This window comes from Anolis carolinensis, chromosome 3, assembly GCF_035594765.1.
Source record: "Anolis carolinensis isolate JA03-04 chromosome 3, rAnoCar3.1.pri, whole genome shotgun sequence".
Taxonomy (NCBI): domain Eukaryota; kingdom Metazoa; phylum Chordata; class Lepidosauria; order Squamata; family Dactyloidae; genus Anolis; species Anolis carolinensis.
In genome coordinates, this window is record NC_085843.1 from 41,108,927 (window position 1) to 41,135,548 (window position 26,622).

Sequence of the window (26,622 nt, forward strand, 5' to 3'; positions counted from 1 at the left end):
TGAGGGGAGATGACAAGGTCCTTTAGTCCATGAAACTTAAGCAAGGCTAGGAAGTAAACTTGATTCTTGGAACACTAGGCTTAATTCAAGGCAACAAGAAACGAGGAGCAAGAACAGGATCCGTGGTAAATTCGTGGCGAGGTCCGGAAAGCAAGGCAAGGTCCGTGGAGCAAGGCAAGGTCCTGGGAAGCAAGGCAAGGCTGGAAACGGGAGCAAAGGACTGGAACGCGGGAGTAGCGTAGTCCACACACAACCTACTCCCGAAGCTGACGAATTGACTCCGCAAGATTCCTACGTGGGCAAAACACCTAAATAGGGTCTCGTTTTCCCGCCAAAGAACAATTCTCTGGGGAACCAGAACCGAAAGCCATTCTCTGTGTCCAGATGCATGACTCCCTAAAGTTTCCCATGGGAAGCAGGCTTAATCAGCTGAATGCCTGGCAGCGATCCTAGCGCTCCTGCGAGACGCCTCCTGAGCGCCTTTCTGTTGTTTATAATAATCACGGCGAGAAAATGGGGGAGATTTCGGCTCAAGGCTTGTTTGGCAGACTTCTGGAAGGCAAATCTCCTGCAGGTGCAAGGGCTCCAATTCTGGCTGAAAAAGCTCCAATTCTGACTGAAACGGTGGGAAACCTAAGTTTTCCTCTTCATCTGTCACAACAGTGCTAGGAACGGGACTACATGGCCCATGAGTCATCACACTATCCCCCTCCTCAAGGCCCCTCTCCAAAATGGGCTCTCTTCCCGAGGTGCGGGGCCGCGGCTTGGCGGGGTAGGCCTGGTGGAAGCGGCGGGCTAAATCGGGGGCATGGACTGTGGAAGCGTCTTCCCAAGAGCGTTCTTCGGGGCCAAAACCTACCCAGTCAATGAGATACTGGAGGCGGCGGCGATGAAAGCGAGAATCCAAAATGTCCTGAACCTCGAATTCCTCCTCCCCATCCACCAAAACAGGAGTGGGGGCCGGCCGGTCTGCATCAGGGCGTACACCATCCGCCGGAAGGAGCAGGGAGCGATGAAACACTGGATGAATGCGCATAGAGCGCAGAAGTTGGAGTTTGAAAGTCACGGGGTTAAGTTGCGCCACCACTGGATAGGGACCAATGAAACGGGCATCTAGCTTCCGGCAAGGGCGGTGGGAGGGCAAAAAGCGAGTGGACAGAAGAACCCGGTCTCCTACCTTGATTTCGGGGCCCGGCTGGCGATGTTTGTCAGCGTGGCGTTTATAGTCCTCCTTGGCTTGGTCTAGTTGCTGGAGCAAAAGTTGTTGCACCACTGTAAGTTCTTGCAGCCAGTCCTCTGCTGCGGGAACTTCTGAGGTTTCAATGACAGGAGGAAAGAAACGTGGATGGAAGCCGTAGTTTGCAAAGAACGGGGTTTCTTTAGTTGAAGCCTGGACACCATTGTTGTAGGCAAACTCCGACAGCGGCAACAGGGAAGCCCAATTGTCCTGCTGATAGTTTACATAACAGCGAAGGTATTGTTCCAAAGTGGCATTGGTGCGCTCAGTTTGCCCATCCGTTTGGGGATGGTGAGCCGAAGATAAACGAGAGTCTATGCCCAATAGTTTTTGTAGTGCTTTCCAGAAACGAGAGGTGAATTGAGACCCACGGTCTGTGACCAAACTCTTGGGCAAACCATGTAATCTGAAAACATGCTGAAGGAATAAATCTGCAGTCTCTTTGGCCGTGGGGAGGCCATCGCAGGGAATGAAATGGGCTAACTTGGTAAAAAGGTCCACCACCACTAGGATCGTGGTGAATCCAAGGGAAGGTGGTAGGTCAGTGATAAAATCCGCAGAAATTATTTCCCATGGACGAGATGGAGTAGGAAGGGGATGCAGTAGCCCTGAGGGCTTCTCCCTTCTTGTCTTGGAACGCTGGCATACCGGGCAGGTATTGACATATTTTTCTACATCCTTGCGGATCTTGGGCCACCAGAAATCTCTTAGGATCAAATGCATGGTTTTAAATAGTCCAAAGTGCCCTGCTGGCTTGCAGTCATGACACAGACGAAGTGCCTTTTCCCTGCCCGGTCCTGGAGGGATGTAGACGTGATTTCTATAGCAAAGCAACCCATCCTTAAGCGAGAAGGGAAAGTGTAGTCCTTGGCGAAGTTGATCTTGAGCCCAGGCATCCGCCTGTTGACTGGCCCTGATTTCCTGAGCACAAAGGGGCCCTGGAGTAGAGGAAGTAGATTCAATTGGAGTGGATTTGGTGTTCCCCACTGTGAGCGTGGCAAAGTTCTCGGGCTGCAGCAATTGGGATTCAAAGGTCTCTCTGCGCCCTGCAGCATATTCTGGTTTCCGTGATAGAGCATCTGCTTGCTTGGTCTGAGCTGGGGTTACATAATGGATCTGGAAGTCAAAATGCTCAAAGAATAAAGCCCAGCGCTGCTGCCTCTGATTTAACTTGCGGGCAGTTCTTAGATGTTCTAGATTCCGATGATCAGTATGGACCTCAATAGGAAATTTGGCCACTTCTAACCAATGTCTCCAAGTTTCAAAGGCTGCCTTTATGGCCAAAAGTTCTTTTTCCCAAATAGTGTAATTTCTCTCTGGGGCTGTTAGTTGACGGGAGTAAAAAGCACAAGGGTGAAGATGATCTCCCACTGGTTGCAAGAGTACAGCCCCAATTGCCACATCGGAGGCGTCAGCCTGCACAACAAAAGGGGTTTTAGGATCTGGGTGCTGAAGGATTGGCTGGGACGTGAATAATTTCTTTAGTTGCTGGAACCCTTTCTCTGCTTGCTCCGTCCAGCGGAAAGGCTGTTTCCCACGGATGCAGCTGGTGATTGGATCAGACCAGCGGGCAAAGTCTGGAATGAACTTGCGGTAATAGTTCGCGAACCCCAGGAAACGCTGCACCTCTTTCTTGTTGGTTGGCGCCCGCCATTCCAATACTGCTGAAACCTTTGCCGGGTCCATGGAGAGCCCTAGTGGCGAGACACGGTATCCCAGGAAATCTACCTCTTGTAGATCAAAAGCGCATTTTTCCAGCTTGGCATAAAGTCCATGATCCCGCAATCGTTGTAACACCATTCTGACGTGCTTCTCATGTTCTGATTGTGATCTAGAAAACACCAAAAAATCGTCCAAGTAGATGATCAAGAACCGATCTAGATAATCCTGAAAGATATCATTGACAAAATGCTGGAACGTTACGGGAGCTCCACATAAATCGAAATTCATGACCAGGGACTCGAATAATCCGAATTTAGTCTGGAAGGCGGTTTTCCACTCGTCCCCCTCCCTGATGCGAACTAGATTATAAGCCCCCCGAAGATCCAGCTTGGTGTAAACCTTGGCCCCTCGAAGCCGGTCTAATAGGTCCGAGATCAAAGGCAGGGGATAGCGGTTCCGCTTAGTGATATTGTTCAATGCTCTATAGTCCACCACCAAGCGTAGGTCCCCTGACTTCTTTTTCACAAACATCACTGGGGAAGCGGCTGGGGATTGAGAGGGTCTGATGAACCCCTTGCGGAGGTTTGACTCTATGAACTCCCTGAGAGCTTCTTGCTCTGGTTCAGTCAGGGAGTAGAGGTGTCCTCGCGGGATCGGGGGCCCCTCCACCAAGTCAATGGCACAATCATAAGGTCTATGCGGGGGCAGTTTCTCGGCTTCCTTCTCATTGAAAACATCCCAAAAGTCTGAGTATTTCTTGGGCAAGGTAATGATGGATTCAGCGTCTGTGGCATGGCAGACCTTGGCTACAAGACAATGGTTTTGGCAATATTTAGAAGCAAACTGCAGTTCTCTGTTGGTCCAAGAGATGCTGGGGTCGTGGAGTGTCAGCCATGGGATCCCTAGAATCACAGGGAAATGAGGAACCTCGGTGACAAAGAAGGAAATCTCTTCCATATGTTCCCTTATCCACATTCTGGTGGGTTCAGTCCATTGGCTTACTGGACCTGTCTTTAGGGGGCGGCCATCTATGGCTTGCACCACCCGGGCGTTCTTGAAATCGTGATATTGTAATCCCAGAGAGTCGGCATACTCTCTATCAATGAAATTGTTTGTTGCTCCTGAGTCTATCATGGCATGGATCATGACGGGTCCTTTTTTCGCTGACCACAAGGTGACCACTAGGAGAAATAGGACCCCGATTGGCGGCTCTTGAGTGGGGTTTTTGACCGGGTTGGCGAGCCTCTCTACGCCCGGTCGTTGGCTTCCCCCGCCGGCTTCGCGCCAGCCGCCTCGGCCGTCTCCGACTCCATGGAGGACGCCGCCGCCAAACGAGCGGCGGGCTTTCTTTTGGCTGGGCACTCTCTGGCAAAGTGGCCCCCGTCTCCGCAGTACCAACAGAGGTTTAAACGTTGGCGGCGGGCCTTCTCGGCAACGTCTAACCTGGGGCGCACATTGCGCAATTGCATTGGCACCTCCCTGCTTTCTCTGGGGTATGGGGCTGGTGGCGGGGGTCTCCACACTGGACGTGGTTGGACGCCGGCGGGAGCGGGAGGTTTTGCCCCAGCTCTCCCACTCTGGCCTCGGAGCCATTGTTTCCTGTTGGCAAGCATGACTTCGGCTCGTAAACATTGGTCAATAAGTCTTTCAAGAGAGTTCGGAGGATCCACCTTGGAGATTTCTTCCAACATCTCGATATTGAGACCCTCCCGGAACTGTCCTCCCGGAACTGTCCTCTGTCATTCCAACCGGTGCTTTGAGCCAGCACTCGGAACTCGGCTATATACTGGGACAAGGGCCTGTCCCCTTGAGAAAGGCGCCGGAGTTTGTGGCCGGCCGCCTCTAAATTGTCCTCGATCCCCCAAGTCGCCTTAAGGTGATTTAGGAAGTTCTGCGCGGAACTTAGGTGTGGGGAGGCTTCATCGTACAGCGCCGTGGCCCAATTGGCCACGGGGCCGTCCAGGAGACTGTAAATCCATGCCACCTTGATGTCTTCTTGGGGAAACTCGGCATGACGGGCTTCTAGGTATGCCTGGCATTGACGACGGAAAACGTGAACCTTGGAAGCTTCTCCAGAAAACTTGGTTGGCAATGCCAGGGCAGGGAGACGGATTCCGCGTTCCTTCAAGCCCCGTATTTCTCCCTCCTGCGCATGGATCATATCACGGATTATGTCCACTTCATCCTTGGCGATGGTGTAGCTGAGTGGCTGGTCTCCCGGCCCGGCTCCGGTAGACATTCTGGCCTAGGTTGATTGGTGCTTAAGGTGGCGGAGTCAAACTGTCAGGACCCAGGCTGCAGAGCACCAATAACCATACACAGAGGCCAGAATCTATCTAATATCTTTATTGTAGGAGTATATAAAGTTAATAAAAACAAGTGTAGAAAATAGTCCAGAAGTAGACCTTTCAGGAAAGGTCAAAATTAGTCCAAAGAAACAATGTCCAATATGAAATATTAAGGTCCAAAGTTGTAATCCAGTAACCGAAACACTCACTTGCCAAGCAAAGTGAGGGGAGATGACAAGGTCCTTTAGTCCATGAAACTTAAGCAAGGCTAGGAAGTAAACTTGATTCTTGGAACACTAGGCTTAATTCAAGGCAACAAGAAACGAGGAGCAAGAACAGGATCCGTGGTAAATTCGTGGCGAGGTCCGGAAAGCAAGGCAAGGTCCGTGGAGCAAGGCAAGGTCCTGGGAAGCAAGGCAAGGCTGGAAACGGGAGCAAAGGACTGGAACGCGGGAGTAGCGTAGTCCACACACAACCTACTCCCGAAGCTGACGAATTGACTCCGCAAGATTCCTACGTGGGCAAAACACCTAAATAGGGTCTCGTTTTCCCGCCAAAGAACAATTCTCTGGGGAACCAGAACCGAAAGCCATTCTCTGTGTCCAGATGCATGACTCCCTAAAGTTTCCCATGGGAAGCAGGCTTAATCAGCTGAATGCCTGGCAGCGATCCTAGCGCTCCTGCGAGACGCCTCCTGAGCGCCTTTCTGTTGTTTATAATAATCACGGCGAGAAAATGGGGGAGATTTCGGCTCAAGGCTTGTTTGGCAGACTTCTGGAAGGCAAATCTCCTGCAGGTGCAAGGGCTCCAATTCTGGCTGAAAAAGCTCCAATTCTGACTGAAACGGTGGGAAACCTAAGTTTTCCTCTTCATCTGTCACAACAGTGCTAGGAACGGGACTACATGGCCCATGAGTCATCACACTAAACTTGCCCAGAAAATCCTCTTATAGTTTTGTCTTAGAGTTGTCAGAAATGTCTTGAAGGGACCCAACAAATCTTATCTCCTCATTTGACAATTACACATATTATGAACAGCTGACATACATAAAAAACTAACATAATCTGTAGGATTCCAAGATAACTAAATCCTCCCCTATATATTATAGAAATGCTTGCAACATTTCCAGAGATATTCCATGGACGCCAATATTAAAAAACAAGGGAGTTAAGGATGGATGGGAGTTTTTCAAAAGTGAAATACTCAAGGCGCAAATGCAAACAGTGCCAACAAAGAAGAAAAATAAGACAAGTGCAAAGAAGCCAGAATGGATGTCCAAAGAACTTCTAACTGAGCTAAAGCTCAAAAGTGACATGCACAAGAAGTGGAAAAGGGGAGAAATCACCAAAGAAGAATTCAAACGTATAGCCAACACCTGTAGGGAAAAGGTTCGCAAGGCTAAAGCACAAAATGAGCTCAGGCTTGCCAGGGACATAAAAAACAACAAAAAAGGCTTTTTTGCTTACGTTGGTAGAAAAAGGAAGAAAAAGGAGGCGATAGGGCCTCTGCAAGGAGAAGATGGGGTGATGTCGACAGGGGACAGGGAAAAGGCAGAACTGCTCAATGCCTTCTTTGTCTTGGTCTTCTCACAAAAAGAAAGCTATCTTCAACCTCAGCAACATGGAATGGACGAAGGATTGGGGGAAATCCAACCCCAAATAGGGAAACAAGCTGTCCAGGAACACCTGGCCTCTCTAAACAAATTCAAGTCCCCAGGGCCAGATCAGCTACATCCAAGAGTATTGAAGGAATTAGCGGAAGTTATTTCAGAACCACTAGCAATTATCTTCGAGAGTTCTTGGAGAACGGGAGAAGTCCCAGCAGATTGGAGGAGGGCGAATGTGGTCCCTATCTTCAAGAAGGGAAAAAAGAACGACCCAAACAATTACCGTCCGGTCAGCCTCACATCGATACCAGGCAAGATTCTGGAAAAGATCATCAAGGAAGTGGTCTGCGAACACTTAGAAACAAATGCGGTCATTGCTAATAGTCAACACGGATTTACCAAAAACAAGTCATGCCAGACTAATCTGATCTCTTTTTTCGATAGAGTTACGAGTTGGGTCGATACAGGGAATGCTGTGGATGTAGCGTACCTGGATTTCAGTAAGGCCTTCGACAAAGTCCCCCACGACCTTCTGGCAAATAAACTAGTAAAATGTGGGCTAGACAAAACTACGGTTAGGTGGATCTGCAATTGGCTAAGCGAACGAACCCAAAGGGTGCTCACTAATGCGTCATCTTCATCATGGAAAGAAGTGACAAGTGGAGTGCCGCAGGGCTCCGTCCTGGGCCCGGTTCTGTTCAACATCTTTATTAACGACTTAGACGAAGGGTTAGAAGGCACGATCATCAAGTTTGCAGATGACACAAAACTGGGAGGGATAGCTAACACTCCAGAAGACAGGAGCAGAATTCAAAACGATCTTGACAGACTAGAGAGATGGGCCGAAACTAACAAAATGAAGTTCAACAGGGACAAATGCAAGATACTTCATTTCGGCAGAAAAAATGGAAATCAAAGATACAGAATGGGGGACGCCTGGCTTGACAGCAGTGTGTGCGAAAAAGACCTTGGAGTCCTCGTGGACAACAAGTTAAACATGAGCCAACAATGTGATGCAGCAGCTAAAAAAGCCAACGGGATTCTGGCCTGCATCAATAGGGGAATAGCGTCTAGATCCAGGGAAGTCCTGCTCCCCCTCTATTCTGCCTTGGTCAGACCACACCTGGAATACTGTGTCCAATTCTGGGCACCGCAGATGAAGGGAGATGTTGACAAGCTGGAAAGCGTCCAGAGGAGGGCGACTAAAATGATTAAGGGTCTGGAGAACAAGCCCTATGAGGAGCGGCTTAAAGAGCTGGGCATGTTTAGCCTGCAGAAGAGAAGGCTGAGAGGAGACATGATAGCCATGTACAAATACGTGAAGGGAAGTCATAGGGAGGAGGGAGCAAGCTTGTTTTCTGCTGTCCTGCAGACTAGGACACGGAACAATGGCTTCAAACTACAGGAAAGGAGATTCCACCTGAACATCAGGAAGAACTTCCTCACTGTGAGGGCTGTTTGACAGTGGAACTCTTTCCCCCGGACTGTGGTGGAGGCTCCTTCCTTGGAGGCTTTTAAGCAGAGGCTGGATGGCCATCTGTCGGGGGTGCTTTGAATGCGATTTCCTGCTTCTTGGCAGGGGGTTGGACTGGATGGCCCATGAGGTCTCTTCCAACTCTACTATTCTATGATTCTATGAATAAGCAGCTCGTGAGAATAACCAGAACAGATTTGCACAATCACACTACTATTAGATTTATCATCACAATGTATTTATTTACATTGGAAATACAGTAGAGTCTCACTTATCCAAGCTAAACGGGCCAGCAGAAGCTTGGATAAGCAAATATCTTGGATAATAAAGAGAGATTAAGGTAAAGCCTATTAAACATCAAATTAGGTTATGATTTTACAAATTAAGCACCAAAACATCATGTTATACAACAAATTTGACAGAAAAAGTAGTTCAATACGCAGTAATGTTATGTTGTAATTACTGTATTTACGAATTTAGCACCAAAATATCCCGATATATTGAAAACATTGACTACAAAAATGGCTTGGATAATCCAGAGGCTTGGATAAGCGAGGCTTGGATAAGTGAGACTCTACTGTAGTTGTGAAATATCTGTTTAAATGGTGATGGCTATGGAGCATAATATTAAGGCTATTAAGGCAATAATTCTGAAACTCAGAAATAGAATGCAACGGCAAACTATCAGCAGTATATGTTACAACAAATATTCTGACAAAGACATTTTTCAATCCAGCAGAAGCTTACCTTTTCCAACAGTGCATTCTGCCATAATCGAAATATATGGAGGTAGCTTCTGTCTCTGGCATTGAATGAAGTGAAAAAATACTGCAGAGCAAAATGATAATCCATATGTATAATTCATGCGTTTGTTCCACAAACAGTATATGGGATTATGGCTCACTGATTTCATAGATACTTCTGATTTTAAGTGACTTAAAATATGAGTGAGGATATGTTACATGATCAGTTATTTCTACTATAACTTCTAACATATTTTAGACCATATTCTGTATCAAGTGCTGTCTTGAAAGATGTGGATGTATATTACAGTAGTAGTAGGAAGGTAGAGGAGAGAGGAATCACTGTGTGGATAAGGCAAGGAGAAAACACCAAGCCCCAAAACTGCTATTTAGGAACTTTAAATAAAGTGCACTATTTACATTCAAGTGAAAGCTTTTCCTTTAACTAAAATCTAAGCCACATACTACTTCTAAAGAGTGGTGGTTATATATAGAAATTTACCATCGAATCTGCATGAGATTAGTTATCAACAATTGTGAACTGTATGAGATAGGTTAACAAGACTGGAAAAATTAATTTTCAGACAATATTTCTCAGAATCCTCTAGCCCAGGCATGTGCAAACTTGGGCCCTCCAGGCGTTTTGGACTTCAACTCCCACAATTCCTAACAGACGGTAAGCTGTTACGAATTGTGGGAGTTGAAGTCCAAAACACCTGGAGGGCCCAAGTTGGCCCATTCTTGCTCTAGACAGTTTAGGTGAAAAATTACGTACATTTTTCAAGCTCTGGTTTTCAAATTATAAAATTATCTGTCATAGTTAATTACATTTATGAAAAAACAGCAAACAATAAACTAAAAAGCATTTTAACCTTCTCTCCTTCAGTAGCAATTTGGATGGCGTTTGGGATGAGCCGAGCCGTCTTCTCTTTGGTCATGAAGGTTATATCTTTCAAGGCAATAGAAATCTGAAGTTCAAACAGAGAAAGATGCTAACCATGTATAAATCTGTATAGTTGTGTGTCCCATCCCCACACACACTCACACATGCACTTTTGGCTTCAGGTCTGCCTACCAACAGTCAACTCCAGCCTTGACTATCCTTAGAATGTGGCTCTAGAGAGGTCTTACCAATAAATTCCCATTCTCGACATAAAAATAATTCCCCACCCCTGTTCTATAGCCCATATTTGATTCCAGCAAGGCGCACATCAAACCTATGTGTCTCCTTGTCATGTTATATTAAGTGAGAATCCCTTCACACTGCATATAGTAGGGCAAAACTGATAGTACAAAGAGAACAGTTTTGAGAAAAGCTTTTAATACAAAGATAAACAACTGGGGAATGCTAGGAGATTGCAGGAGCTACTTTAAGAGATCTTGGAAAGCGAGACTCCCCATTGCACCCCATCATAAAATGAATCAAGTTATTACCAATGCCCTTTAGCAGGGCATGTTAGAGGAACATTTTCACTATGCTTTACGCATTTTCTTAACATCAGAATGTGTGGGTTTTTTAAAGTTTCTCTTTGCAAAAAAAAAAAAAAGTCATAAATGCCCTGCATTCCCCTTAAGACAACATTTGGGGGCATTTTAAAAAATGCAACATTTGAAGAAAATGCTTTTTACACCTCGAGTGGATTATGGTGATCACAAAAACAACCCTGAGGGTCACTTGTGGCCTTTGCCCACCCTATGGAGTCATGGAGTTACTTATATATTTTCAAAATTACTGGTGTGGTAGTCCCACATTTTTCTTAATAGAGAGAACTGTTTTAATACCTATTCAAGTGGGAAAGCGGACATTCTCCATGATTCTGATAGGGAAAGCTATGATTTGTTGAACTTCTGCAAGGGTGACAGATGTCTGAAGAAACCTCTGCTGTTTTTTACCTCCTTTTAGTAATCACTAAACTATTTTTACAGCAAACTTTTTATTTTAATGAAAAGAGGTACATCACTGTAACATCATATTGTTGTAATGTTAGCCCAAAACAAAAACAAAACTTTCAAAATATCATTTCACGCCACTGCCCAAATAATTCCACATTTTTTGTATTATGAGAATGCCATGCAAAAAGCAGCAAAGCAAGATAATTCAACACCAATCTCCTAGTATAGTTATCCTTACGCTCTAGTTGACTGCTGAACTATTGTTATCTGGTTTGCTTGTCATACAGCATCTTTACGGCCCAGTATATAAAGTATGATAAGCACAAATTAAAGCATATCATGAACTGAGTAGCTAATTTCAAAATCAGATAGGTAAATACCACTCCCCACTTCTATTATGAATTTACTGAAAACTACAGCATTGTTTACTGCATCCATCAATTAATTCTAGGTTATCTGCAACAAGTGGAAGGTATCAATTGCCTAATTTGATGATTTATTAGACTCCTCTTTTAGAAAATTGAAAGACCAAAAAAGCCAGATAGAATTCTCTATAGAAGAGTAATTACACACACAAACACACACACACGCACACACACAACTCTTTACCGTAGTCTCCCATCGGAAGATGTTGCTGTAGAAACACAGCCAGTTTTCAGAGAGATACAGGCGTCCTTGAATGAGAATATCCTTCTGGAGGGCACAGGCGTAATCTAAACAAGGAAACCATAAGCATGTTTATCTTATGAACACAGTGCAGCTAGACTCATGGTTTAGCATATCAATAACGGCATGCTCCCATGGAACTTAAGCCTTATAAAGGAATTGTGTGCATAGCTGCAAAAATAAAAGCAAAAATAAGGGGAATTAGCCAGAATGTCTGCAAGATTTTCCACTTAGAACAGTTTCAGATGCTACTTTCCAAAGTGTACAACTATTTTAAAACGTATAGGAAATCTGCAAGTGCTTCATTTCTCAGTGAACCTTAGAAACCCTAGATAAGCAGACTGATAGTCAATGAACTCTTAATGTTAGAGGATATATGTGTGTTATCAGTGATAGGTGCTGATGAAGTACTTTTGACCTTGTTTCTTTACAAAAAACAAAACACCAGGCAAAATTTAAATTTACATGCTATTTCACACACACACATACCCTTAATCCTGGCACTATATATTTTAACGTATGTATTTTGTGATGGCGTGTTTTAATGTATGCATTTTATGGTATGTATTTTATGATTATGTATTTTAACTGTGTTGTTTGTCCCCCCGTCCCCCCCCCCCTTGAGCCAAGAGGAGAGGCAGGTAACAAATAAAAACATTATTTTAATTTTCTTATTACACTAGGTATCATTTTAATTCCATACACAATAGCCCACATGAAGCAGGGAAGGGCAACTTGGAGTTGCTGGATTCCAATGGCCATTATCCATCATGCTGTGTTACACTAGAACAAATGGGAGTTGCAGTCTGACAACATCTGACTATCCCTCTCTTGATTTTAAAAGACTGGATGTTCTCACATATAGATTATTTTAGGTGGTTAACCCACTGGGGACTTGTTTCAATTTTCTCTCTTGATGACTTATTGAAAAATGGACACACGATTACATGTTTGAATACAAAATTAATCTTTAAATTTTACTGTAAAATTAATATTGTCAAAAGAAGCATGTTGAAGATTGTGGTAAACAAGGTGCACTCACTATAATCCCAGTGACAACCAGTCCAACAGACCTAAAGCTGATACAGAAACCAACAGCGACTTCCCTCCCAAACTAAACAGTAGGTAGGGACTATAGTATGGAGGGAGATATTTAACTGTGTAGTTATTATTGTTGTTGGTTGTTGTTCTGTCATTCCTGACTTATAGTGACCCTAAGGAGAACCTATCATGGAGTTTTCTCATCAAGATCTGTTTGGGGGGAGGTGCCTTTAGTTTCCTTTGAGGCTGAGAGAATGTGACTTGTCTAAGGTCATCCAATGGGATTCCATGATTGAGCAGCCATTCAAACTCTGTTTTTCAGAATAGTAGTCCAGAGTTAGGAGGGGGGAGGATGGACAAAATGCGAGCATTGCTTGCCAGTATGAATTCTGACCTCCAAATACTATTTTTATTCAGAGCCTCGATTTCTAATAATGCAGTGATTTAAATTTTAAGTTGAAAATTTAGAAATATATACTAAGTCAGTTTTTCCCAAATTATGTTCTGTGGAATCCTAGAGTTCTACAAAAGCATCATATAATGGACTACTACAATGCACTCTACATGGGGATGGCTTTGAAGACGGCCCAGAAAATGCAACTGATGCAAAGGTCAGCAGCCAGGTTGTTAACAGAAGCTAGTTACAGGGAGCGTACGACGGCTCTCCTGAAGCAGCTCCACTAGCTGCTGATAACTTTCCGGTCCCAATTCAAAGTGCAGGTTATCTATATATATAAAAGAGTAATGAAATTTCGGCCTAGGACAAAACAACAAAACTACACATCCCAGAAACACTAAACTTGGCAACACAACCCCTCATCCATGCCTCCACGTTTATACGACAAAAAGCTCCAGCTACTCCAGAAAACAGCCAGGCTTTGAGACTGCAAGGCTATTCACTGTTATTCCACCTGGCCAACAAAGGATTCCCATAAGCCACAGCAACGTGTGGCCGGGCAAAGCTAGTGACCTATAAAATCCTAAACAGTTCAGGTCTTGCTTATCTTAGTGACTGTATCTCCCCCTACGAACTGGGGTGGGCTCTAAGATCTGCTGGGGAGGCCCTTCTCTCGCTCCCACTACTGTCACAAATGCAGTTGGTGGGGACTAGGGAGAGAGTCTTCTCAGTCGTGGCCCCCTGGCTCTGGAACTCTTTCCCCAAGGAGATCAGATTAGCCCACGCCCTGGCCACATTCCGTAAAGACTTGAAGACATGGATGTTTCAATGTGCCTTTTGAATAAGAAATCAGCTCACAACCATCACTGCACAGTCCTAATTTATTCATTGTTCCTGTTTCCTACACTTTATCCCACACCTGGTCCTATTGTCCTGTGTTTTGCACAAGCCCTGCCCTTCCCTTGCAATTTTAATAGTCCCACTTCTGGTTCTGTGATTATGATGCTTTGTGATGCATTTTAAGATGTTTATTTTTTGGTTTTTGGTCAATGGTTTTAACTATATTGTTCTGTCATGTGGTTAATTTTGTACTGTGTTTTAATTTTTTTGTATTTTGAATTCCTTGTTTTCTAGGCTTGGTCCCCCTGTAAGCTACCCCGAGTCCCTTCGGGGAGATGGAGACGGATTATAAGAATAAAGTTATTATTATTGTTGTTATTATTATTATCATCATCATAGGGTGTCTGTGATTTCTTTTAAAAATCTTTTTAAGTCTGTGCCACAGTATCAAGATCTTATTGAGATGCAATGTACTTCTACTTGAAAAACAAAATCTGAATCCCTTTATTTCCAAACCTACATTATGCAAAACATCCAGGCTACAGAGAAGATGAAAGAAGAATTTTGTGTGTTCACAATGCTTAGTGACAGAATTAGGGTTCTATGGGGAAATCAGGGACATAAGGTTATCTATGTGCGTGTATGGGATCCTTCAGAAGGGTTCCATGATCAAAAAAGTTTGGGAATCACTGGTCTAGGCAGGCAAATCTATTCAGTATATTTCCATGGCCAAACACAGATTCAAACCCTGATCTCCTGAAATAGGATCCTACTCCAACACTCAAACCACTGCTCAGAATTAGATACAGTAAAGTCTCGTTTATCCAACAGAAACGGGCTGGTAGAACGTTGGATAAGCGAAAATGTTGGATAATAAGGAGGAATTAAGGAAAAGCCTATTAAACGTCAAATTAAGTATGTGGATGTGAATTTTGTAAATGGGGTTGCTCATCCTGCTTGTGAGAAGGACTGGTTGAATCCCTTGTGGTGCTACGTTTTGTTTTTAGTTGTTTGTAATTTGTGTAGTTCTTCGGTTTCATCAAAAGGTAAGTGATCATCTCTGCAATATCAAAAGAACAGAATGTGCTGTCATAATACAAATAAAAGTTATTTGGTCATGTTCACATTACTCTCCTGGAAGGTGGCATTTCCCTATTCCCCTTTGGGGCCTCTGAAACTGTAAGGAATCAGATATGGAGAGATGTGGTATAATAAAGCAGCATTAACTCACAGTTTTTCTTGAGGTTCAGTCCCATTGCCCTGGAGTTTTTAAGTGCCTAGGATATGAATATTCTGATAATGGATAATAGGCCAGACGCTGTGCAGGCCGGACACTGTGATCAACCAGAAAAGTCTGCGCCAGCCGTGTCTCGCCCCTCTCAGCGAGCGGCCAGTGTGTGGAGAAGCCCACTGCCTGTGTTGGTTAATACAGAATGTTGGATGAGCGAAGGCTGGATAAGTAAGACTCTACTGTACCTTGCTACTCTCTCACTGCTGGAAAGATGTGTGGGTAGATATTAGTTTAGTTCTTACAAGTAAAAGCTACAGTGTCATCAAAGGAGAAAAACAAAGGGCAAAGGAGCCTTTGCAAATAATATTTTAATCAGGAATGGAAAACATTTCTATCTCTTTGAACTTACAAGGTTTTCCTCATTGATAAATAAGTATAAGTATTGCTAACCTATAATGGTTTAAGGAGCCGTGATACCTCCTTGGATGCCCTCATGTCTGCATGGAGACTTGAGGTTCCTCCGCCCTTCCTAAACTGAGACCTGGCATTTCCTCAATTTTTATTTACCATATGTGTCAAAGCACCTGATATACTCCCATACATTGTCAGACAACTGTTGCAGTTGCTGAACAATATAATATAGGAGAACTCAAAGGTCAATGCAATATACATTTCAACTAATATAAAATTATGACCTCTCCTTGACTAACAAAGCATTTATGTAATGTAGCCCACTGTTTAGCTATTTTAATTTATTCTTCAGAAGGCTGACATTCAGTAAGTATGCCTCAAAGAAAGAGCAAACCCGCTTGTTTGCTTTTCCGTACATTGCATAAAGCTGTGTGAAAATTTAGAATAAAGTGAGCTTGTTTATAGAGCATCAAATTAATTCTCTGTCTAGTCTGAGCTATTTTAAGACGTCAGAAAGAGTTTATATTTCATTTTTTTCATTTTTTTAAGTGAGACAAAGTTAGCTTTTGAATGCTGTGCCCAACACACAAGTAAACAAGGAGGATTTGCAATGAGACAAGTATGAATGAGCAAGGCTTTGCTGAGCATTCTGGGAACAAAGGAAGAAAAAGATTAAAGAGCCTGTCAATATAGTACAAGCATGCAGAAATAAAATGCAGGGCATAGGAGAATAAAAATTAACTAAATGCAAGTGGAAATAAAGAAAAAAGGAAAAACTGGATTGTCCCTCCACTCCATTAACTATTTATGATGCTTGAAAACAGTTTGATATTATGATCTGCCTTAGAGGACTAAACAAATAATTGTTTGTTAGAAATAATAATCACCACTGTACTCATCAAACACAATCTGTATTTTAGCAGGCTAGGTGGTTTTGAGTGCTTTATTTGAATTTTCCATTCCTGGTTTGAAAGTATTATTTCCTGTTTAATTGTGTGGTACTTACTTCGAAAGTAGTTGCTATACTCCAGAAACTTTGTTTTTGTGACTGCCACAAACTATGTTGAGGTGGTTGAGACTATGAAATATTCATTTAAAAACTATAGCAACATGTGCTGCAGGATTGTTATCAAACACCACTACTCACGACCAAATAAAAAAGGAACTGTAGTTTGCTAAAGGGCATCAAACTGAAATGGCATTTAAGGGGTTAAATCTTGGTCACCTTGCAAAAGGAGTAACAGCAGCAAGGATCCCCTTCTCATGTTAAATCTGTGTACATTTAATTAGGAAATACACACACACACACACATATATATTATACACAATAGAGTCTCGCTTCTGAATTATCCAACGCAGTCTGCCTCCCACCCAGATCCACAGCTGTTTCTCTAGGCAGCAAGAACTGAACTTTTTACGGATTTAACTTCCAACGGTGTTGTTACTGTAAGTTTATTTTATGCAATTCTATCTTTATTTGTAGTCAATTTGTTAGTAGCCAATGTTTTTGTAGTCAATGTTTTCAATACACTGCGATGTTATGGGGCTAAATTCGTAATTCAGTAATTACTACATAACGTTACCATGTATTGAACTGTTTTTCTGTTGATTTGTTGTAAAATGTGATGTTTTGGTGCTTAATTTGTAAAATCATAAAGTAATTTGACATTTAATAGACTTTTCCTTAATCTCTCCTTATTATCCAACATTTTCGCTTATCCAATGTTCTGCCGGCCGATTATGTTAGATAAGTGAGACTCTACTGTATAATCAGAAATGAACATGTGGCAAAGGTACTGAAATTGATGTTAAACGACCCTGCTATTGTGAACCAGTCCCAGGAAATTACAAACAAAGGAACTCCAATACCAGGGGTGAGAGACATTCATATACTCTCAAAACTGGTTTGTCAAGTCAAGCTTCCTCCTGACCAGACCCTCCATTGTTCTCCTGGGCCTGGATTTCATAATCCCATCATCCCCTGATGGATATCTGCCAACCTCCCTTCTGGACTTTTCCCCACCCCAAGTCTAGTCCCAGCCTGGTTGGGAGGAGATTTCTAGCTGCACCATTAAAGGCTCAGCCAATCCCAGACAGGAGAGAAAGATTCAAACTGTGTTGTCAAAGGCTTTCATGGCCGGAATCACAGGGTTGTTGTGTGTTTTCCGGGCTGTATGGCCATGTTCCAGAAATATTCTCTCCTGACTTTCACCCATATCTATGGCAGGCATCCTCAGAAGTTGTGAAGTATATACCTCACAACCTCTGAGGATGCCTGCCATAGATGTAGGTGAAACGTCAGGAGAGAATACTTCTGGAACATGGCCATACAACCCAGAAAACACACAACAACCCAGGATTCAAACTGTAACAATGACACTGACGCTATTTAACTCCTTGCAGGAGCACATGTGGGCAGACTTGTCTCTTGGGCGTGAGTCCACAGGTCTCCTTCTTATGGCCATAGATGAATAAAGCTGCCTCTGTTTTATGTCTTCAACTGTCTTTGGTGAGTTAATTCTAATCTGGGAACTTAATTAATTGCTAGCATTCCTTGCCAGGCAGGATCTCAAATTATTGTGGTCTAGATTTGATATCAAGATGTCCCACCAAAACAAAGTTTTTGCAGTTTAATAAACCTTTTCTATGTTTTATGCTAGAACCAATTTGGAAATGACATTTAAACCAGGAACAAAAATCGTGTTACATAGTGTTATTTATAGAGCCTTTTCTGGTGTTTGTTTTTTCCACATGAGAACATTTTGCATATGCAAATTATATACGAAAATAATATACATTTTTCTACACAGCACACCGACACTCTTATCTGAAATGTTTGGGATCAAGAAAGAGAAAGAGTGATGTAGTAGTTTGAACCTCAGATAATGAACTCACTGGGTGACTTTAGGCAAGTCACAATCTCTCAGCCTCAGAAGAAGACAAAAGCAAATCCCCTTTGTATAAATCTTGAGCAGAAAACTCCTGTGATAGGATCGCCTTAGGGTTGTCCTAGGTCTGAAATGATTTGAAGGCACAATACTTTCAATTAACCATTAATTATACCTTACCTGGAAAGTGAGAGGCTAAAGACCTATTTGCGGCCCAAGAGGTTTAGTCCATTTAATGTTGGCCCCTTACTATTTCCAAGTTATATAGGCCTGCATTATACACACAGTCTGAAGGTCATTTTATACACGATATTTTTAGTAATTTTGTGTATGAAACAAAGTTTGCATACATTGATCAATCAGAAATTAATGGTAACACTATCTCAGCCCTCTATGGGGACAATTTCAGATTTCTGAACTCCAGATATGGGCTGCTCAACCCGAAATGTGCTCCATTTTCCTTTTCATCTGCATCTCTTTCCTCATTTTTAAAAAATGTAATGCAAGATTTTCCACAGGCCTATTTGTAAACATCTCAGTAATTTTTGGAAAAATAAGCAATGGAAACTTTAATTATTGTTAAGATTCCAACAGAGCCACTGAACTACTGAAAGCCTATTATTGTCTTACCTACAACGAGCCTGTCCAAATCTGGCAGATGTGAAAATTGTCTCTTGAATTCTTCATTTCTGTATTTGTAAGTGGGACTTGAGATCTGCAATAATGAACATTACAATAATGATTTCTTGTTTTTTAATGTTTTTATGATGACTCGAGAGCTTAGTACAATATTGATCACAGTGATATAATTTGTTGTCTTCATAAGCACCAATTGTGTATTCAAGGTTTTTCCTAGAAGTGGCAGAGAAACTTGTTAATAAACCAGATAGGTTACCAACTGGTAACTCAGTTCAATGTGGATCTCAAATACAATAATCAAACTTTAGCAGACAACACAATAAAAATACTGATATTGTTTCATTGCACATTAATGACTACAGGAACACAATAATGCTTCAAAAATGTGATTTAAGATGTCAAACAGTCATAACCTATTTGCAACTTAGCCTTTTCTTATCTTCAAAAACACTCAATAGGTCTGAAATACAATTATAGAAGCCGAGTAATAGGTTGATTAATTCTACTAATGAGTAAGGTAAAGGTGAAGGTTTTCTCCTGACATTAAGTTTAGTTGTGTCCGACTCTGGGGGTTGGTGCTCATCTCCATTTCTAAACCAAAGAACAAGTGTTTTCCATAGACACCTCCAAGATCATGTGGCCAATATAATTGCATGGAGCACCATTACCTTCCCGCTGAAGTGGCACCTATTGATCTACTCACATTTGCATGTTTTTGAACTGCTAGGTTGGCAAAAGATGGGGCTAACAGCAGGAGCTCACCTTGCTCCCCAGATTCAAACCGCCGACCTTTTGGTCAGCAAGTTCAGCAGCTCAGCGGTTTAACTCGCTGCACCACCGGGGGTTCCAATAATGAGCTATAAAGTAATCCATTAAACGTTACATCTGTATTCATTACTTTTTAGAACAAATCAACATTGGCAACATTAATATTGCAGTTTGAGGAGTATTTACTTGCATCATTTGAAACATTACTTAGAGGTATAAAATTGTAATAATTTTAATGCATTTTAAATCTGGTTAGATTTGTGTTTCATTTTAATGTCAGATGTGTAATGTTTGATTGGTTATGTTATAATCTGCTATTACTCTGAAGGCATCTTCCAAAATGGATCCAGAGCTTTCTTTCATCAGCCTGTACTTTTTCACAATTTGTTTAGGTAGATGTGTATTTTTTTAACATTCTGGATGCGGCTGAGGCAGGCTTATTTGTTTTCCTCTATTTTGTTTTCCTCTGTTTTGTTTTCCAGGTACACACAATAAGGGATTTTGGAGAACACTGGCATTTTCTGCTATGTACACATAGCTACAGTATGCAAAGTTAGGGCTGAATCCCATTCTTTCCCAGCTAAAGCTTTATTGTACTATACAAATACCGCTGCAACCCAATACTGAAAGTCTGAGTTTCATTAGCCCTTTCACCATCTTCTCAATGCTGATGCTCAAAACATCCAGCTAGACAGAGGACGAGAAGGAAGCTGGATAGAATTAAAAAGACCTTGTTAAAAGAAACTTCTTTGTCTAAGGCTTTGTTAACTCATGTTTGCCTGTATTATCAAACAGGTTGAAAATCCTTTATCCAAAATGCTTGGGACCAGAAACGTTCAACATTTTGGATGTTTTGGGATTTGGTATCCATCCACTGGGGGTTCATTCCAGGCCACTTCATGGATACCAGAATTCATGGATGTTCACGTCTCATTATATACAATGGTGAAATATATAAAATGGCAAAATCAAGGTTTGTTTTTCAGATTTGTTTTCATTTAAAGCACTTTAAAATAACATTCCCAAACTCTGTGAATATTGAAATGTACCTCATTGAATGAATTGGGGGGGGGGGGGGGGGCGGGAATTCAAGTTACGTTTGCTTAGCAGTAACTCTTCCTCATAGCCACGGGGCCCTTCCTGGAAAACAGACCCAATAACAAGGCGGGCAATTGTTCCAACCCTCCCCAGTAGTGTTCGACAAGCCCTGACTCTCCTAGGTTTTAGGAAAGCAGTGAAGACCTGGCTATGTGCTCAAGCATTCGAGGAGTAAATATCTGAGGTGATATGGCTTGAATCAAGGCGTACGCAAAAGGTGTCAGTGGACGAATCTGGTTGTTGTATGTATTCTGGGCTGTATGGCCATGTTCCAGAAGTATTCTCTCCTGACGTTTCGCCCACATCTATGGTAGGCATCGTCAGAGGTTGTGAGGCATGGAGCAACTAAGCAAGGAAGGTTAATATATATCTATGGAAAGTCCAGGGTGTGAGAAGAACTCTTTGTCAGTTGGAAGCCAGCGTGAATGTTGCAGTTAATCACCTTAATTAGCATTGGAAAGGTTCATCTTCTGCCTGGGGGGCATCCTTTGTTCAGAGTCATTAGCCGTCCCTGGAACTCTTCTGTTATCAGAGGTTGCTTCTGATTTACTGTTCTGATTTTTGAGTTTTTTTAATACTGGTAGCCAGATTTTGTTCATTTTCATGGTTTCCTCCTTTCTGTTGAAGTTGTCCACATGTTTGTGAATTTCAATGGCTTCTCTGTGTAGTCTGACATGATAGTTGTTGGAGTGGTCAAGCATTTCTGTGTTCTCAAATACTATACTGTGTCCAGGTTGGTTCATCAAGTGCTCTGCTATGGCTGACTTCTCTGGTTGAGTTAGTCTGCAGTGCCTTTCATGTTCTTTGACTCGTGTTTGGGCGCTGCGTTTGGTGGTTCCTATGTAGACTTGTCCACAGCTGCATGATATACGGTAGATTCCTGCACAGGAGAGAGGATCCCTCTTGTCCTTCGCTGACCTTAGCATTTGTTGGATTTTCTTTGTGGGTCTGTAGATAGTTTGTAGGTTGTGTTTCTTCATCAGTTTGCCTATGCTGTCAGTGGTTCCCTTGATGTATGGTAAGAACACCTTTCCTCTGGGTGGATCTTTGTCTTGACTCTCCTGGCTTGTTTTTGGCCTTGCAGCTCTTTTGATAAGGTGGAGTATCTATTGGCCTGTAGAACCCAGTTTAGGTGTTTTAGTTCGCCTTGGAGGAGGTGAGGTTCGCAGATTCTTTGTGCACAGTCTGTTGGGGCTTTAATTGTGCTTCTTTTTTTACTTGGGTGATGGTTGGAGTTTTTATGAAGGTATCTATCTGTGTGTGTAGGTTTTTTGTAGACTGTGTGGCCCAATTGTTGATTGGGTTTGCGGATGACCAGAACATCTAGAAATGGCAGTTTTCCTTCCTTTTCTTTTTCCATGGTGAATTAGATGTTTGGGTGGATGTTGTTGAGGTGGTCCAGGAACTTGCTGAGCTCTTCCTCCCCATGGCTCCAAACGGTGAAGGTGTCATCAACATATCTGAACCATACAGTTGACTTTTTTGGCACTGTTTCTAGGGCTTGTTTTTCAAAGTGTTCCATATAGAAATAACTACATAGACATTTTAAAATTTTATAATTCATATAGAGTTTAATAGAGTTTGTAACTGATGTGGTATTGTTGTAATGGGTTTTTTTTCGTGTCAGGAGCAACCGGAGTTGCTTCTGGAGTGAGAGAATTGGCTGTCTGCAAGGATGTTGCCCAGGGGACGCCCGGATGTTTTGATGTTTTACCATCCTTGTGGGAGGCTTATCTCATGTCCCCGCATGGAGCTGGAGCTGATAGAGGGAGCTCATCCGCGCTCTCCCCAGGTGGGATTCGAACCCGGCAGCCTTCAGGTCAGCAATCCAACCTTCAAGTCACAAGGCTTTTGTCCCCTAGGCCACCGGAGGCTCCGTTGTAATGTGTATTGACTTTGTTATTGTTTCATTGAATGTGGTCTGGGCAATGTAAATTGCCAACTGTTGTAAGCCGGCCTGAGTCCCTACAGGTGAGAAGGGCAGGGTAAAAGTGATGTAAATAAATAAATAAATAAGACCCATAGTCCCTCACATTCCTTTTTATCATGTGGAAAGCAATGGTTTCCAACAAGGTTGCAGTGTCTTTATATCCAAAAGAGACATGCTACAGTGCCTACATAACCAAAGATAAAGAGAAGGGGACGCTGCAGTGCCAAGCCAGGCTCCCTCACCTCAAACAGGTAGCAAAGCAAATTGAACTAATAAGGCATGAAATTCCACTTCATTCTGCAATGTGCTTCAATTAGTTTCTATATGGACTTTATCTCTGGAGGGGGAAAACAGCTACACTGTGCAATTTATCAACTCACCACAACAGAAAAGCCAATATAGTTTTTAAACCAATTATACTATGTCCTAGAACCTGACTTGAAAGGTTTTTGTGGGTTTCCTGTTGCAGAGTGGAAGGACAAGCTAAAATGGATCTTTGTTTGCTAGCACTTGGCTTTTCTGTTTACTCAATCAGTAGCTAATCCTCCTGAATTCAATATATATAGTTTATTCTTCTGGTAGGTATTATGTGTAGGATAGCATCTTAAAAATGATGCAGCCAACAAAGTGGAGAAAATCACAAATAGGAATTACTAAAAACACCATAATACCAGTGTGCCAGTGTTACCATTGATACTGTCATAAATTAATTTTTAAAAATTAGAGATATTTCCTCAATTAGACTACTCCCTCCATCTAACTATTCAACAGTTGCACAGCACCTGCCTTTCATCTCCCACTCCCATATGAAGAGTAAAATTGTGCTCCTTATTTTTTAAAAAAATGCAAAATTAAAGTTTGCTTTTTGAATTCTTTTGGATATTTTCAAGCAGAGGACAGTTGAATCTGTGGATGCAGAATTCACTTTATCTGACTGCATCTTTCAAAACATAATTACAGAGTTGCATTATTGGTATGCAACAGGACAAGCTTTACCAATAATTAGAGCTAAAGGGAGCCTTGTGTTCATGTTCTTCATTTCCCCTTATCCTGTACTATTCCTGCAACAAAATCAGAAGCTTCTACTTCCATTTTGAATTAACTATAGTTCAGCATTAAATCAAAATCCTAAATTGTGTCCAATTTTAATTATGGTTAGTTAAGAAAAATCACTTTTGGAGGATATGGGAATCTGGGACCTTCTACAAGCAAGGCATATAGAGTCAGCCTTCCACATTCACTGAAGTTAGGGGCACCGGCTACAGATTAACGTGGAAAATCACAACTTAAAAGAAAATGCTATTTTTAGGGATTTCTATAACCTCCAGCAAAACTATGCTTAACTTATGCTGATTACAGAATTGCAGTTAAGGACCTAGAAAATGCTAGAGAAAACATTTTAATCAAATCCTTTAATCAAAGGCTAGATGTACTCTACTACTGACTATTATCCCTTCATATAGGGTTTAACTGACCAGAACTGAATTGAAGATAGATTAAGATCCTTATGCAATCTCTCTCTATATCGGAACTTTCCAAATATTTTCTGTTGGTCACACACCATCTTTATACATGCATCATTTCGTGACACAGTAATACAGTTTTACTAGCAAACGAGAAGTTACAGCAACCGCTTATAAGAGATATGAACACATACATATATTTTAATAACAAAATGTATAGGGACATAGCATATCTCACAAAAATCTTTCATTTCTATTTTTTTAAATCTATGATTTATTACTTATTTCACTTAGACTCAGAGATTTGTTATATTTGTGTGATACACCTACACACTGAGGTCGACACGCTAATGTGGTTTGGAAAACTCTGCTCTAGATGTTTGGTTTATGGAGCTTTTAAAATGAAATTGTGATAATGACTACCTTCTCAGAAAGGCTCTTCGATCTCTGACTGACAACTATATGCACAGAACTTTGTGAAAGTGGGTCTCTTCCCTATCTAGCTCTCGGGGATCAAGATGCTCTCATAGGAACAGTGGACATGATCTTCACTGCTCGACAGCTCCAAGAAAAATGCAGGGAACAAAATCAACCTCTGTACATGGCATTCATTGACCTTGAAAAGGTATTTGACACAGTGAATTGCAGTGCTCTCTAGACCATCCTCCAAAAAATTGGATGCCCTGACAAATTTGTGAACATCCTGCGGCTCCTCCACGATGACACGATGGCAATAGTCTTAGACAGCAATGACTCCCAAAGTGACCCATTTAAGGTGGAATCAAGTGTCAAATAGGGATGTGTTATTGCCCCAACCTTATTTTCCATCTTCATCGCTGTGATACTTCATCTTGTTGATAGGAGTGGAAATCATCTATCGGACAGATGGCAAGCTATTTAACCTCAGCAGACTGAAAGTCAAACCAAGGTCACAACAACATCTGTTATAGAAGTCCAATATGCTGATGACAACGTAGTCTGCGCGCACTCGGAAGAAGATCTACAAGCCACTCTAAACATCTAAACACCATACAAGAAGCATATGAGAAGCTCAGAGTCTCACTGAACATCGAGAAAACCAAAGTGCTCTTCCAGCAGTCACTAATCCCTCTGCAATGCCAGAAATACAGCTTAATGGTGTAATGTTAGAAAATGTTGACCATTTCTGCTACTTGGCAGCCACCTCTCCACAAAAGTCAACATTGACACTGAAACACAGCACCACCTGAGCTCTGCGAGTGCAGCATTCTTCTGAATGAAGCAGAGAGTGTTTGAGGATCAGGACATCCATAGGGAGACCAAGGTGCTTGTTTATAAAGCTGTTATCCTCCCAACCCTGTTATACACCTGCGAAAGGTGGACTGTCTACAGACATCACACTCAACTCCTGGAACGATTCCATCAGCATTGCCTCCAAAAAATCCTGCAAATTTCTCGGTAAGATAGACGGAGAAATATCAGCATGCCTGAAAAAGCAAAGACCACCAGCACTGAAGCTATGCTTCTACGCCATCAACTCCGCTGGACTGGCCACATGGTCCAAATGCACAATCACCGTCTCCCAAAGTAGTTACTATATTCCCAACTCAAGAAGGGAAATGTAATGTTGGTGGACAGGAAAAGAGATTTAAAGATGGGCTTAAAGTTAACCTTAAAAACTGTGGCATAGACGCCGAGAACTGGGAAGCCCTGGTCCTTGAGCGCTCTAGCTGGAGGTCAGCTGTGACCAGCAATGCTATGGAATTTGAAGAGGCACAAGTGGAGAGCGAGAGGGAGAAACGTGCCAAGACTGATCGGGACTGCCTTCCAGTCAACCCTGGCCGAGACTGCCTTCAACCTGGAAACTGATGTCCTCATTGTGGAAAAACATGCGGGTCAAGAATAGGGCTCTACAATCACCTATGCACAAGACACTACACTTGAAAGGCCAACATAATCAGACAACGAGAGTAAATTACCTAAGTAAAGTAAGTAAGCTCTCATATTAATTCAGAAGGTGGACGTAAGTAGTAGGGGCTCTCCAGATATTGTTGAATTATGATTTCTAACCATTGGCCATACTGCTTGGGACAAATGGGACCTATAATCACAAGGTCCTCCACATTCGCAAAGGTTAGTGGCTCAGAACCCTCAGGAAAGTAGGGAAAATATGAATAAAAATGTTTCTTCAAAAATCTTAGAGAACACTTATACAGGAATGTCTAGGTCCTCCTGAACAACAGCTAGTGGAAGCTGACCAAGTTACACTGGAGGACCAGTTACACTGGAGGTCATTTGGCCCCTGCCTTTGACCAGCTTCTTTCTTATTTGTAGAGTCTAAAGAAGAAAAATGTTGAAACATTTAAGA

At 42.4% G+C, this 26,622-nt stretch overlaps 1 protein-coding gene across 3 annotated transcripts in view; it reads right to left on the reverse strand.

The window, feature by feature from the left end:
• The window catches only part of gramd1c (GRAM domain containing 1C), an 81,666-nt gene that overhangs the window by 33,579 nt on the left and 21,465 nt on the right, over positions 1 to 26,622 (reverse strand). For 2 of the 3 annotated variants that reach the window (XM_062974761.1, XM_062974762.1), the window contains 4 exons: positions 19,008 to 19,092; positions 11,513 to 11,616; positions 9,883 to 9,978; positions 9,015 to 9,095 (listed from right to left, as the gene is read on the reverse strand). In XM_062974761.1, coding sequence (XP_062830831.1) covers positions 9,015 to 9,095; positions 9,883 to 9,978; positions 11,513 to 11,616; positions 19,008 to 19,092 — 366 coding nt within the window. The remainder of the gene's footprint in view (positions 1 to 9,014; positions 9,096 to 9,882; positions 9,979 to 11,512; positions 11,617 to 19,007; positions 19,093 to 26,622) is intronic. The other variant, XM_008107876.3, reaches the window with a different exon arrangement.